The sequence below is a fragment of the Rutilus rutilus genome (assembly GCF_951802725.1).
Source record: "Rutilus rutilus genome assembly, chromosome: 2".
Lineage (NCBI taxonomy): Eukaryota > Metazoa > Chordata > Actinopteri > Cypriniformes > Leuciscidae > Rutilus > Rutilus rutilus.
This window is the reverse complement of record NC_140210.1, coordinates 40,580,380-40,594,954: the sequence shown is the minus strand read 5'-3', so window position 1 is coordinate 40,594,954 and position 14,575 is coordinate 40,580,380. Positions and strand designations below refer to the sequence as shown.

Here is a 14,575-nt window from a genome sequence, read left to right as displayed (position 1 = left end):
TTGTATCTGAAGGGCAACGCTGAACCCAGCGGCAAGCGCCGCGCATACCGCGTCCTGTGTGAAAGGCCCATTACCCCTCATTTAAGCCTTGTTTATACTTTCGCCTGGCTCCGCAGCGCGAGTCTCCGCAGACTGCGCGCGCACCTCCCCAAACGGACGAGGCGTTTATACTTGATGCGCTCGCCGTTGTACTATTCTTTGAAACGACAGGGGGCGACTCGAGTAATTGTCCTCTAAACCATCAGGAATCAGCAGTGAGAAGAAGAAAGCTATACACACGTGACAATGTTTATTTTAGTAGACACCACTGTTACCACACTAAAAAAAGAATCGTGTAAAACCCAGTAAACCCTGAGATTATTACTCGTGACAATAAAACAAAATATATGGATATGAGAATGTGTACAATATAAATAAATTAACGATCTCTTACATATTTTCTAATTTCACTAAACATTTCATTGTTTCATGAACATTTTTATTAAACATGGACTTAATTATGTTCATTAAAAATACTTTTTATGCTATTGTATGCTCATTTTTTAAATGTAAGCAACTCATTTAGACGTGCAAACTGGGTGCCGGTGTGGTGAGAAGTTCGAGCTCGGCCAGATTCGGTTCGAAGTCGTTCATCTTCGGATGCGGCGCCGCGCGCGTTGTTACAAAAAATGTCGCGCACACCGCCAGGCGAAATTGGGTCTTGCGAACCCAACGCGCACGACCGCCCACACCGCAATGACGTCACTTTTGCCGCGCGCACCTTCGCGCTCGTGCGGACGCGTCGAGTATAAACCAGGCTTTAAGGCCTCATTATACTTCTGCGTCGGACATACGCCGGAGCCTATACGCCGTAGGCAACGTGTTGGTTTTAATTTATACTTCTGTGTCGTTGTCCGCGTTGACGCGTACCTAGGGAGCGTGTGAAACCCCGAGGGAGGGGTTCTGGCAGACCAATCACAGCGCTTGTGTCCGCGTAGAATTGACGCGTTGTTACATTTTTGGAGAGGTGCACGTCAGGGTACGCCGTAGGGTACGCGCGCTACACACAGCCTACGACGTAGCTACGGCGGCAGTTCGACGCAGAAGCATAAAACAGGCTTTACACTGCACACGTGTGCGGTGCATTACGTCTGCGACAAGGTTTTATTCCGTCCTCCACGCGGTGCCAACTCACACCAGGAGCATTTCAGAAGCGGAGCGACTGGATGCGCGAAACCACGTGATTTGCCTGTCCGACGTGGTTTTTCTTGATTTTTGGGTTTCTACCATACAGTCTATGGTTTCTACCAAGGATATTGGTGTGTAATACGTTTGGGAGTTTGCACAGGGTGTTTATTTTGAATTTGACTATGTTTTTTTAACTTTTATTTTGTATTTCCGGTGCGACTTGGACGCGCGTCCGTCAAAAATAGACTAGGCGCCTATATTTAGCGAAGCGGCGCGGAGCCGTCGCGGCCGGTGTAAACACAAGCATTGACTAGAATGGGCGCGATCAGCTCCGGTAGCCGTGTCGCAGCCGTAATGCGCCGTAATGCTTATTTAATGCTTAAATTAAATGCTTATTTAATGCTTAACGCCGTAATATACTGTACACAGTACATCGTATGCATGTATTTGTGTGTGTTTTCTGATAAATGGTTTATGATTTTGGGTACATTAACCATACAAGCAGGTGCTCTGGACTGATGAGTCAAAGTGTGTTTGTGTAAGTGTGTGTGTGTACATTCATACATGTGTATACACATACATTCATACATGCGTCTCTGTATGTGTGTGTGTGTGTGTGTGTGTGTGTGTGTGTGTGTGTGTGTATATATATATATATATATATATATATATATATATATATATATATATATATATATATATATACAGTGCTATGCATAAGTTTAGACACCCATGCTAAAGTTGACTAAAAAGAGGAATAAAAAATCATCTTTTGGAAATTGAACTTAATGCCTTAATTAAAAAATTAGGAAAAATCCAACCTTTAAGGACACCAATTTTCTTTGTGAATGAATAATGTATCGTAAATAAATAAATGTTCTTCCTTAAAATAGGGTGCATAAGTCTGGACACCCCTATGTTAAATTCCCATAGAGGCAGGCAGATTTTTATTTTTAAAGGCCAGTTACTTCATGGATCCAGGAGGATACTATGCATCCTGATAAAGTTCCCTTGGCCTTTGGAATTAAAATAGCCCCACATCATCACATAGCCTTCACCATACCTAGAGATTGGCATGGTTTTATTTCAGTTAGCCTAATAGCTAGTTTGATTTGCATTGAGAGATGATCTTATGGAAAGTACTCCATGCCAATCTCTGACAGATAACATTTATTTATTTACGATACATTATTCATTCACAAAGAAAATTTGTGTCCTTAAAGGTTGGATTTTTCCCAATTTTTTTTAATTAAGGCATTAAGTTCAATTTGCAAAAGAAGATTTTTTTATTCCTCTTTTTAGTCAACTATAGCATGGGTGTCTAAACTTATGCATAGCACTGTATATATATATATATATATATATATAATATATACACACACACACACACACATATACATACATACAGAGACGCATGTATGAATGTATGTGTATACACATGTATGAATGTACACACACACACACTTACACAAACACACTTTGACTCATCAGTCCAGAGCACGTGCTTGTATGGTTAATGTACCCCAAATCATAATCCATTTATCAGAAAACACACACAAATACATGCATACGATGTACTGTGTACAGTATATATATATATATATATATATATATATATTTATATACTGTATATATATATATATATATATATATATATATATATATATATATATATACACTTACCTAAAGGATTATTAGGAACACCATACTAATACTGTGTTTGACCCCCTTTCGCCTTCAGAACTGCCTTAATTCTACGTGGCATTGATTCAACAAGGTGCTGAAAGCATTCTTTAGAAATGTTGGCCCATATTGATAGGATAGCATCTTGCAGTTGATGGAGATTTGTGGGATGCACATCCAGGGCACGAAGCTCCCGTTCCACCACATCCCAAAGATGCTCTATTGGGTTGAGATCTGGTGACTGTGGGGGCCATTTTAGTACAGTGAACTCATTGTCATGTTCAAGAAACCAATTTGAAATGATTCGAGCTTTGTGACATGGTGCATTATCCTGCTGGAAGTAGCCATCAGAGGATGGGTACATGGTGGTCATAAAGGGATGGACATGGTCAGAAACAATGCTCAGGTAGGCCGTGGCATTTAAACGATGCCCAATTGGCACTAAGGGGCCTAAAGTGTGCCAAGAAAACATCCCCCACACCATTACACCACCACCACCAGCCTGCACAGTGGTAACAAGGCATGATGGATCCATGTTCTCATTCTGTTTACGCCAATTTCTGACTCTACCATCTGAATGTCTCAACAGAAATCGAGACTCATCAGACCAGGTAACATTTTTCCAGTCTTCAACTGTCCAATTTTGGTGAGCTTGTGCAAATTGTAGCCTCTTTTTCCTATTTGTAGTGGAGATGAGTGGTACCCGGTGGGGTCTTCTGCTGTTGTAGCCCATCCGCCTCAAGGTTGTGCGTGTTGTGGCTTCACAAATGCTTTGCTGCATACCTCGGTTGTAACGAGTGGTTATTTCAGTCAAAGTTGCTCTTCTATCAGCTTGAATCAGTCGGCCCATTCTCCTCTGACCTCTAGCATCAACAAGGCATTTTCGCCCACAGGACTGCCGCATACTGGATGTTTTTCCCTTTTCACACCATTCTTTGTAAACCCTAGAAATGGTTGTGCGTGAAAATCCCAGTAACTGAGCAGATTGTGAAATACTCAGACCGGCCCGTCTGGCAACAACAACCATGCCACGCTCAAAATTGCTTAGGCAAGGCAAGGCAAGGCATTTTTATGCAAATTACCTTTCTTTGCCATTCTGACATTCAGTTTGGAGTTCAGGAGATTGTCTTGACCAGGACCACACCCCTAAATGCATTGAAGCAACTGCCATGTGATTGGTTGATTAGATAATTGCATTAATGAGAAATTGAACAGGTGTTCCTAATAATCCTTTAGGTGAGTGTGTATATATATATATATATATATATATATATATATATATATATATATATATACACAGGGTTTTTCCTGGCTCAAAATGAGGCGGAGGTGGTAAAATCCTAATAATGTATTTTAATAATAAGGTAATTAAATTAGTATTTTTCATAGATCATCATATAGCCTTATGTGTTTCCCACATTATTCTTGTGGATGTGCCACATTACGTTTCATGTTTCATTACATCACTGTTTGAAAACACTCGGAATAATTTTTTGTACCTTTATAAAAGGCTTTTTTTTTTTCCTAAATGTTTGCTCCATCTTTCATTTCAAAGTCTTAAATTTGATCAATATATTCAATTAAAATAATAAGACACTAGGCTGTTACCAATCAAATTAAATAATTTACATTGAAAAATTATAACTGTATTAAATGAGATTATTTTAAATATTTTTGAATATTCAAATAAGGAATGTTGAAAAGAATGATATAGGCCTACTTTATGAAACTAAACCGCCAGTAGGAGGCGGCAGGCGACCGTGTTAATGAGCGAGTCATTGAGTCATTCATTCAAACGATTCGTTCAATCGGCTGATTTATTCAGAATGAAGCAGTTTATGAATAGTTAATTGAATCTTTGACTCAACCGATTCGTTCAAAACGCTGAATCATTCAGTGTTGCTGTGAGATCCGCTATGGTTCTGCTGTGATGTTTGGAACTATTTTCGCTGCTGAAACAGAACAAAAAACAGTCATTGCGTCTAAAATTTTAACTATTTGTTTATTGAACTGTTATGAAATCAGTATCTGTTTCAATCTTGATGGCATTCAGGAAAATAGCTCTCTGGTCGTGTATGTTTAAAGTCGGAAATGTTTCCTGCTTATTAAAAAACGGCAGTTTCTTTGCAAAAGGAATAAAAAGCTGTACAAGATCTGACTGAAACAACACTGAACAAGCTCTCTTCACCATTCATGCTAACAAGGAAGACCCAATTTACAACAAAATAAAACACTGGACATTAACTCTTATTTTCTCAGCTCTCCAGAATACTAGATTCTGATTGGCAGATCTCTGCAGTCTTCATCAAATGTTTTAGTATAATGATGATGAACAGTATAAGTGACATATTTCCAACATATTTCCTAAATAGCTGTGCTCTTTCTTCTGGCGTAATATAAATCAGTTAATAATTGTTGAAAACAATCACTTCAGAAGCAAATTCTTGCACCTGTTTATTCTGATAAATAAAACAACTGACTTCTATTAATTTAATACATAGTTATTGCTATTTGTTCAACTACAGAAAAAATGCAATTTAAAACATATTCTGAAAGCTTCTTAAAGTGCTCAAAGGACAGCCCATAATAATTTAATACAGCTTTACGGTAGCAACAATATAATATTTTATTATAGGCTATGCTATGATTATCATATATTTAAAGGGATACTCCACTTTTTTTGGAAATAGGCTCATTTTACAACTCCCCCAGAGTTAAACAGTTGAGTTTTACCGTTTTCGAATCCATTCAGCCGATCTCCGGGTCTGGCGGTACCACTTTTAGCATAGCTTAGCATAGATCATTGAATCGGACAGGACCATTAGCATCTCTCTCAAAAAAATGACCAGAGAGTTTCGATATTTTTCCTATTTAAAACTTGACTCTTCTGTAGTTACATCGTGTACTGAGACCGACGGAAAATGAAAAGTTGCGATTTTCTAGGCTGATATGGCTAGGAACTATACTCTCATTCCTGCGTAATAATCAAGAAACTTTGCTGCCGTACCACGAGTGCAGCAGGCGTAATGATATGACGCAGCGCCTGGAAATAGGCTAACTTCCGTCACCAATCCAGCACCCATTAGTCCTCCTCCGATAACTGTGACATGTTTAATTGCATGTAACGCTGCAGAAGATGAGAGGCTCCTGATGTACTGGCGCGTGATGAATGCCATGGCGGCTGTGTCGATAATGACACTGACGATAGCCAAGCTTCTCAGCGCGTGCACGAGAACTGAAGCAAGGTTGAACTGATCACGTGGTTTCCTCCTCGCGCCTTTTCACATATAATATGGAGTAGTATGAACTGTTGATTTGCCTTTATAATATAAAACTCTTTGACAATGTGTTTAAAGTTCTTGTAAAAAATAATAAAAGTTATTAAACACCAATTTTTTTTACGTTTTATCAAAAAATAGTGCAGTTGTTTACCAAGGAAACAACAGTGTTATGTTTTGGCCATTTTAAGTCAGATTTAGCTCATATTTCAAGAGGCAAATTAAAGGACTGAATCAGATTTTATTTAGTAGTCAGTGATGAAATATGATAGCCTGACGTCGTCATACTCAATTCTAGTCAGAATGTGAGTCTGATACTTTTCCATAGAGATTTGATTATGGGGCGTGTCTCAACCAAACCAGGAAAAAAAAAACCTCTGCACTCAATTGGATAGACCTACAACCAATCAGAGCAACGGAGTAAATGACGCATGTTCTTCATTCATATTTTCAACCAACAAAATGTCGCGGCTCTCTGTTCCTCTTTTAAAATGAATGCGCTGTCGATATAACAGACGCGATGGCGGAATCTACACATGATGTTTCATAAACAAAGTTCGGGAGGAGCACGTACAAATAATCAATCCAATATAAACTTGTCATCAAACAATACCATGTCTAACGTTACCCTATCTATCAGCATGAGGAAGCATATTCACTCTGTAAACTTACCTAACACTCCTTGACAGTTTTTCAGCATCCCTCCACCACCCCGAATCCTCACTCTTGTCTTGTTCTCTCACAACCAGGAATACGGGGGAGCATGGCTACCGAGCCCACAGCCCTCTCCTCGGACAGCACGTCATATACGCATTTATTCTATCGACTTATTTGTGTGAAATCTTATAAACGCATTTATTCTATCTGACTTATTTGTAAATGTGAACTCGTGAAATCTCAATTCTCCAGCAGCAGTCGTCTTTGTTGTAAACTAATTCAAATCAAGCGCTCTTTGGTGACGTGGACGATTACGTTGCATTGCTCATCTGTCCATCATCGTATAAAGCCCGCCCTGACAATTTGATTGGTCCGAACAATTTTTGTTCGGGCATAATAGCTCCTCAACGGAGCGAGTCCAGACCGAACTTCCCGACCAAAAAATATTGTGGGCGGGGTTCGGGCTGGCACCCAGGCTAGAAATATGATAAAATACAAGGCAAATGTTGCTTTTCAGCAGAATATTTTATTGTGCATCATTTCCAATCAATCAGTATTTTCTTGTCACGTTATATAAAAAGTGTGAAAATACTGTTTATATATAGGACGTGCAATTAGCTCTGAAATTAGCCGTAGCAAGACAAAGCTGGCCATTTTATTCCATTATTTTTTTTATATATTTTTTTTATAATTTCCACCACACAATGACATCAGAGCCGATACATCATCTCTAAGATGTGGTGGAAATTACTCTATCCTGGAAATGTTTATGACTTTTAGAAAGAGGTCCACTGTCCATTGTCCATTAGTGAACAAATTAAATAAATTAGCAAGTATTAGTTAAAAAATAAAATAATAATTCTAAGGACTTATTTTCTGGCCTACATCAAACAAATGTTTTGTTTTTACTATAACATTGAACAATGAAATAAAGTGTTTTAAATAATTTTCGACAATAATTCAATAAAATAATAATAACAGTCTTGTAGTACAGTACAGTAATCCAGTAATCATTTTGAAAAATAATCCAGTTCAGTTTGATTAAATTAAGAAATGAATATTTTAAAACAAATGCAATAATAAAACTGAAATATGCTGATATAATACTTATTGGAGGTTATTTCTTGAAATTGTTCAGGCAAATTTTACAAAACATCATACAACTACAAAGCCCTTAGTAGCCTGGTCAACACGATCCACCAGTGCAATTTGCTTCCCAATGATGCCTGTTCAGCGTGCTTTAACACAGACAGTAAATGGGCATGGAGCCAGAGTCAGGCCGAAGCGTCCATGCATGGAGGGAGCAGATTTCCCCTCAGGAAGCCTGAATGTGAAGGCCTGCATTAGGCTGGTGAACATCAGAAACATCTCCATCTTAGCCAGCTGCTCTCCCATGCACACCCTGCGACCTGTGGCATACAGAAACGACTTGTTTAAACATAGTCCTCATCATAAGAGCAGTTGGTAACTTAGGGTACGTTTACACGACAACGATGTACTAAAAACTTTTTTAGCATTTTTCGCGTACAGACGACAGCGTTGTCAAAATGTGAACCACGAAAACGACTAAAAGCGCTGTTGTTACGTCCAGAGCCGGAAGGTTTTGTTTGTGTGTACCCAAGCTGTGCTCTGTTTCTCTCTCTCTCTCTCTCTCTCTCCCTGTCTCTCTTCGTAGGAGAAATCGTTTCCACCTGATCCAATAATCAATGCCCTGCTGTGATTGGATGATGGGAGGGGAAGGAGAGTATTTAAACTGCAACCATCATCAGAGCTGTGTTGGTCTGACTGAAGAATTTAAGAAAAAAAAGGGAGGAGATATTAAAAGAACATCCTCATCTATTGGAAAAAAGAGAAGAAAGAGATCATACAATGGATGTCCCATTTGGAATGACAGCACTAAACCGAGCACTGAGGAGAATGAGACACTACTCCTGGTCAAGATTAAATCAGGTATTATATGACATCTCATGTAAGGGCTATTGGTTACACTTTATTTTAAGGTGTCAGTATTACAGTGTAATTATACATTTAAGTACTGAGTAATAATTAACTACATGTACTTACTATAGGGTTAGGATTAGGATGAGGGTTTGGTTTAGGGTTAATGGAAATCCTTCAAAATCTCTTTGAGTTGAAACAAGGTAGGATAGGAGCACATATTATGTTGGTTCCAGCCCATGTGGGAATTAAAGGGAATGAAGAAGCAGATAAATTAGCCAAGCAAGCAGTAGATGACGAAATGGTAGAAATTGAACTACCGCATAGTACAAGAGAAATAAAATCAGTAATAAAAGAGAAAGTGATTAAAAAGTGGCAACAGTATTGGGATAATGAGACTAAAGGGAGACATTTATATGCAATACAAAAGAAAATCGGAAAAGGTAGAAAGAGTGGGGGAAATAGGAGGGATGAAAATATAATTACAAGATTAAGGATGGGACATACAGGTTTGAATACAGTTCAGGATCGATTCTTTTGTTGAGACAATAACTCCATTTATCCTACACTTTGATATTTGAAACTTTGCAGACCTTTTACATTCACAAACAGCTATATTACACACTATATGAAAGGTAATATATGCAAAACCATAATAGGAGCACTTTAAACGCTAAATATGACTGTTTTTTAGGCTACATTTTGTCATTCGAAAACATACCTATTCCAAATGGAATAAAACAATCTTTCCTGAGAAGCTTGCCCTGTTCATCCAGAAATCGATCTGGATTGAAGTCATCAGGATTTTCCCACACAGTAGGATCCCTGTGTACTGACCAGAGGTTTGGGATGATAACTGTTCCTTTAGGAATAGTGTACCCTCGGAACTCTGGGAAGAGACAAATTTAGCTGAAAAATTAATTAAAACAATTTAACCCTTGTGCATTGTTCAAATCCACTACCCTTTCGTTATGTTCGTGGCTGAAAACAGCCACTACTTTAAACTGCTGTAAAAAAGTATCAGATAAATATTTTTTTTGTTCAATTTTTTTTGCATAAATCTAGCCTCAGTCCTGATCAAAACTACTAAATGTTAAAAAAAAAAAAAAAATCAGGATTTTAACTCTTTAATTGCCAAGTTCATAAATTATGTCACTGATTTGGGGAAAAAACACACACAATGACTTATTTTCAATATAAAATGTGATTGTGGACTGGATTTTTTTTGTTTTACTTTTATCACAGTCTTGGACATGTCAAAGATTAGAAACAACATTGGTTTTGATGCATTGTTAGTTTTTGTGCAGCATCAGATTTGAACTTTTTCTCCCTCATTTACTGTTCGTGGCTGTTTTTGCCCCATTGACTTCCATTATAACCACATTTTTTGATTGCAAAGCCATGACACCATATAATCATGCATTTTTGATTGTTGGTGGTTTTCCCTGTTGGGAAGAGGTAAAATTTGTAATTTTTACTGTTGATAACCAGGTGGCACCATTAACCCTTTAGATAGGCCTGTGCAAAAAAAAGCTTAGTTTCTGGCTTTTACAGTACATGGAGTTATATGGAGTATAATAGCATATTAAAGTGTGTGTGTACATTTTTACAGCAGTTTAAAGTAGTGGCTGTTTTCAGCCACGAACATAACGAAAGGGTAGTGAATTTGCCCACAGTGTACTGTTGAGTTTTTGAAAATTTTCAAAGCATTTTCCCCAAATATGTGTCAAAATAAGATTTGTCACCAAAAATCATTCGGAGAAAGTTATGGCCAAATTAAGACTCAAAAATACCCCATAGTGGATGAAAACATCCCCAACAGCACATAAGGGTTAAAAAACGTATTAACTTTTTATGCGTCTTCTGAAAGTATTTGTACAGTGATAATATTTGTACAACCTTTGGATTTGATGTAAAAAAAATACAGATTTTAAAGGTTAAGGTTGACTATTATCAACCTTTAGGATTATGGCAGAGTTCCATTTGACCGAGTTTAGTTTTATTCATTAATAATTTACTTTGGACAAACATATACAAAAAAACAACACAGAAAAACAAAAGTCCAAATACTTTCAGCTGGGCACTGTATATAAAATATTTAAAAATCTTGGGTGAATCATAATCATAACCAGGTCACATTTCACCCTTAAATCAAATGATAAATGAAATATATATATATATATATGTGTGTGTATATGTGTGTGTGTGTGTGTGTGTATATATATATATATATATGAATATATATTATTATGAATATATATTTCATTTATCATTTGATTTGAGGTGAAATGTGACCTGGTTATGATTGATTCACCCAAGAATTTTCTATATTTTATTTATATATATATATATATATATATATATATATATATATATATATATATATATATATATATATTACTTTTGAGTCTATGTAAATGAAAAAATTTAAATAAAAAATGAATAATAATAATAGCAATAGCAAGTACTACATGAGTAATGTATCACTAACTATTGTTTTTGTAATATGGTAATGATGTTTATAATTGTATCATTTGTTTTGCATTACGGCAATAGCCAATCATTCTTGGTGTTGTGTATAATGTTTCTGCCGCTAAAAATCCGCAGGATCTAATTTCTTATTTCTTTCTTTTTGGTTTCGGGATGAAATATAATCAAGGCACTCAGATGTGCCTCACTTTCTGTATTTTTCTGCCAAAGACCAAAACTCACCAGTGGTTTCGGAGGCCATGTGGGGTATTGACAGAGGAACCACTACAGTCATCCTCTGCACCTCCATAATGGTGGCTTCTGTGTACGGCAAACTCCCCTTATCGGTCAGAGACGGGACCCTCTCGGATCCCACCACGCCATCAATCTCCTGCTGAACTCTCTCTGAGGGGTCACCAGACAAAGAGCTCGTACATTATCAGCCAAACCTTCAGATGTTTGTGAATGACATCACCTTTACCTTGCACATCAGGATACAAGGCCATGTAGAGAATACTCCACAGAACGCTATTTGTGGTGGTATCAGTGCCTGCGATGAAGAGGTCCCCAATGATGTAGAAGAGATCGTCTTCTGAGAACAAGCACTCTTCTGAACTCTCTTCCCTTTGCTTCGCCAGCATCTCCACCAGATACATATCTATGAAATCCCTGGGATTGTCCGGATCCAGCGTGGCCCTGTGCCTCGCTATGATTTTCTTCAGGAAGGCGGTGATGTCGACCTCGGCGCGCCGCAGCTCCTTGAAAACGCCCCAGGGCAGGTAGTAGAGCCAGGGGAACACGTTGATCAGCAGAATGGAGGTGTTGACGCTGATCTCCAGCCCGTGAGACATGAGATCCAGCATGGTGCGGAACTCCTGGTCCTGGTGATGGAAACGCTGGCCCAGACTCAGGGAGGAGATGACGTTGGAGACTGCATTGCTGATGAGAGGAGTGAGGTCGATTCCTGACGGCCCCGCGTTCTCGATGAGGTCCCGCAGTTCTGTTTTGATCATGGTCAGGCCTTCGCTGATGCACGGCTCCAGACTCAGCTTCCCAAAGCCAAAGCTGCGCAGAGAACTGTGACAGAACTTACGGTTCGTCCGCCACAGCGGGCCATAGGGTGCAAACACAATCCCTGCGAACGAAATTCACTTCAAACATACAAAGCTTTGCTTTTTCATATCGAAACGCGATTGTTTTTTTTTAGGAACTATTAAAAAAATGCGAAATTTTTTTTTTTATGATCCCCAATAGGGTGACCAATATTTGGTATTATATAAAGTACATTGAATTGGATTTCTGAAACTAGGCCCGGGTCCTTTGTTCTATTCTATTCTGCTATTTTTTCCTATTCTGTTCTGTTCTATTCTACTGTGACCTATTCTGTTTTGTTTAATTCTATTCTACTTTATTGTTTTATGTTGTTCATTTCATGCTTGTCCTGTTCAGTTCTACTCTGCTCCAGTCTACTTTACAGATCAATTCTATTCAAGCCCAGAAATTATATTTTCTTCTTCTTTGTTCTATTCCATTCTGCCATTTTTTTCTGTTCTGTTGTTCTATTGTATTGTGACCTATTCTGTTTTGTTTACTTTATTGTTTTATGTTGTTCATTTCTCGCTTGTCCTGTTCAGTTCTATTATGTTTTACAGAATTATATCATTATGTTCTATTCTGCTCCAGTCTACTCTATTGATCTATTCTATTAAGGCCCAGATTTGATATTTTCTTTATCTTTGTTCTATTCTATTCTGCTATTTTGTCCTATTCTGTTCTGTTCTATTCTATTGTTAACTATTCTGATTTGTTTAATTCTATTTTACTGTATTGTTTTATGTTGTTCCTTTCTCACTTGTCCTGTTCAGTTCTATTCTGTTTTGAAGAATTATATCACTATGTTCTATTCTACTCCAGTCTACTCTACTGATCTGTTCTATTCTACCATGTTTTATTTTGTTCTATTCTTTTTGGTGACAGTCTCTAATGCCATTCTATTCTGTTCAATTCTGAACAGTTCAATTCAAATCCATTTTATTCTGATCTATTCTATTATTTGTCAATCTCTTCTACTGCTCTATGCTGTTCAATTCTAAATTATTCTATTCTGCTCTAGTCTATTATACTCTGTCCTATTCTAGTTTGCCATGTTTTATTCTGTTCTTTTATATTCTGTCTGTCACTACTGTTTTATTCTGTTAAATTCTAAATCATTCTATTCTGCAGTAGTCTATCATACTCTGTTATATCCGATTACATTCTGCCTTGTTTTATTCTATGTCTCTTCTGCTGTTCTGTTTATTCTAAATGATTCTATTCTATTCTGCTCCAGTCTGTCATACTCTGCTCTATTCTATTCTGCACTGTTTTTTGTTCTGTTCAATTCTGAGACAGTCTCTTCTACTGTTCTATTCATATTATCCTGTTCTGTTCTATTCTACTCTATTGTGTTCTGCTCTAATCTACTGATCTATTATCATGGCATGCGGCAATCATTAACTACGACTGGTTATCTTACCTTTCCTCTTAGTGATAATAGTAACGAGCGGTATATGTGGTCTGTCAGAGAACACCTCCGGATAGTTTAACATCGCGTCCCGGACAACGTCATATCCCGTCAGCACGACCATGAGCTGAGGCCCAACAAAAATGCTGAATATGTTTCCATACAGTTTGGACATCTCGGTAAGTCCAGCCTGAGGTGATAGCGGATTTGAGACCGTCTTTGCAAACTCTTCACGATTCTTTGCAAATCGTTTTAAAATAAACGAAGGCACTAAGAAGCCCCCGAAGTTGCCCACGATGGGCCATGGCTTTGGACCTGGAGGGATGTTCGCGTATCTGTGATGATTCTGGTACTGTTGCAGTACATAGAAAACAAGCACGAACGCAGTGAAACCCACAAGGTTTGCAGGCGAGAACACATACTGCCACAGCAGACCCGGGGAAGCGTCCATGACTCGCTCGCTTTTCAGATCCACTGACTCCTAATACAGACGCATAGTTCCTCCAGATCGATACTTCTTATCTGCTGCTGATCAAACACATTTTCTTCCTGACTGTGCTCTTGGAGCTGCAGCATGGGTTGCGTGTTTTTGTATTTCCCATTGGCTGAGAGGAGCACGCTGAGAGCTGATTGGTGAAACAACCGATGACGAGAACGAATGGGTGGGTTCAAGTGAGGTCACTATCCAATAGAGGAAGCAGACAGAAGTTTCACAAGAGATGATAATCCCTTATTATGGGGTTTCACTTCTTTTGTAAAGGAAAACAATATATATATATATATATATATAATCTCAATAATCATGATAAATAAATACCTTTCTGTAGAGCCTCTACAATAACAGTAAAACTTGAAATAAAAATGCAAAGACAAGTAATTA

At 38.0% G+C, this 14,575-nt stretch overlaps 1 protein-coding gene across 2 annotated transcripts; it reads right to left on the bottom strand.

Moving 5' to 3' along the window:
• Positions 1-7,291: 7,291 nt before the first annotated feature.
• Positions 7,292-14,279, bottom strand: LOC311286153 (cytochrome P450 2U1-like). 2 transcript variants are annotated; one of them, XM_084402224.1, is made up of 6 exons: positions 13,708-14,279; positions 11,674-12,327; positions 11,436-11,597; positions 9,445-9,612; positions 8,850-8,909; positions 8,059-8,194 (listed from the first exon to the last, which is right to left on the bottom strand). In XM_084402224.1, the coding sequence occupies exons 1-5, from the start codon at positions 14,144-14,146 to the stop codon at positions 8,887-8,889; spliced, it is 1,446 nt and encodes a 481-aa protein (XP_084258350.1). In that variant the 5' UTR covers positions 14,147-14,279; the 3' UTR covers positions 8,059-8,194; positions 8,850-8,886. The 2 variants fall into 2 exon arrangements, with proteins under 2 accessions (XP_084258349.1, XP_084258350.1); XM_084402223.1 differs by lacking the exon at positions 8,850-8,909 and having other exon boundaries at positions 7,292-8,194; positions 13,708-14,277.
• Between the last annotated feature and the right edge of the window lie 296 nt (positions 14,280-14,575).

Bases quoted from the DNA above. Each gene is read 5' to 3' on its own strand.
- LOC311286153 (XM_084402223.1), bottom strand. From the start codon at position 14,146: ATGGACGCTTCCCCGGGTCTGCTGTGGCAGTATGTGTTCTCGCCTGCA. The intron at 12,328-13,707 runs GTAAGATAACCA...TTTCGTTCGCAG, and splicing joins TATTATCACTAAGAGGAAAG to GGATTGTGTTTGCACCCTAT. The intron at 8,195-9,444 runs GTATGTTTTCGA...TGTATGCCACAG, and splicing joins TTTTATTCCATTTGGAATAG to GTCGCAGGGTGTGCATGGGA.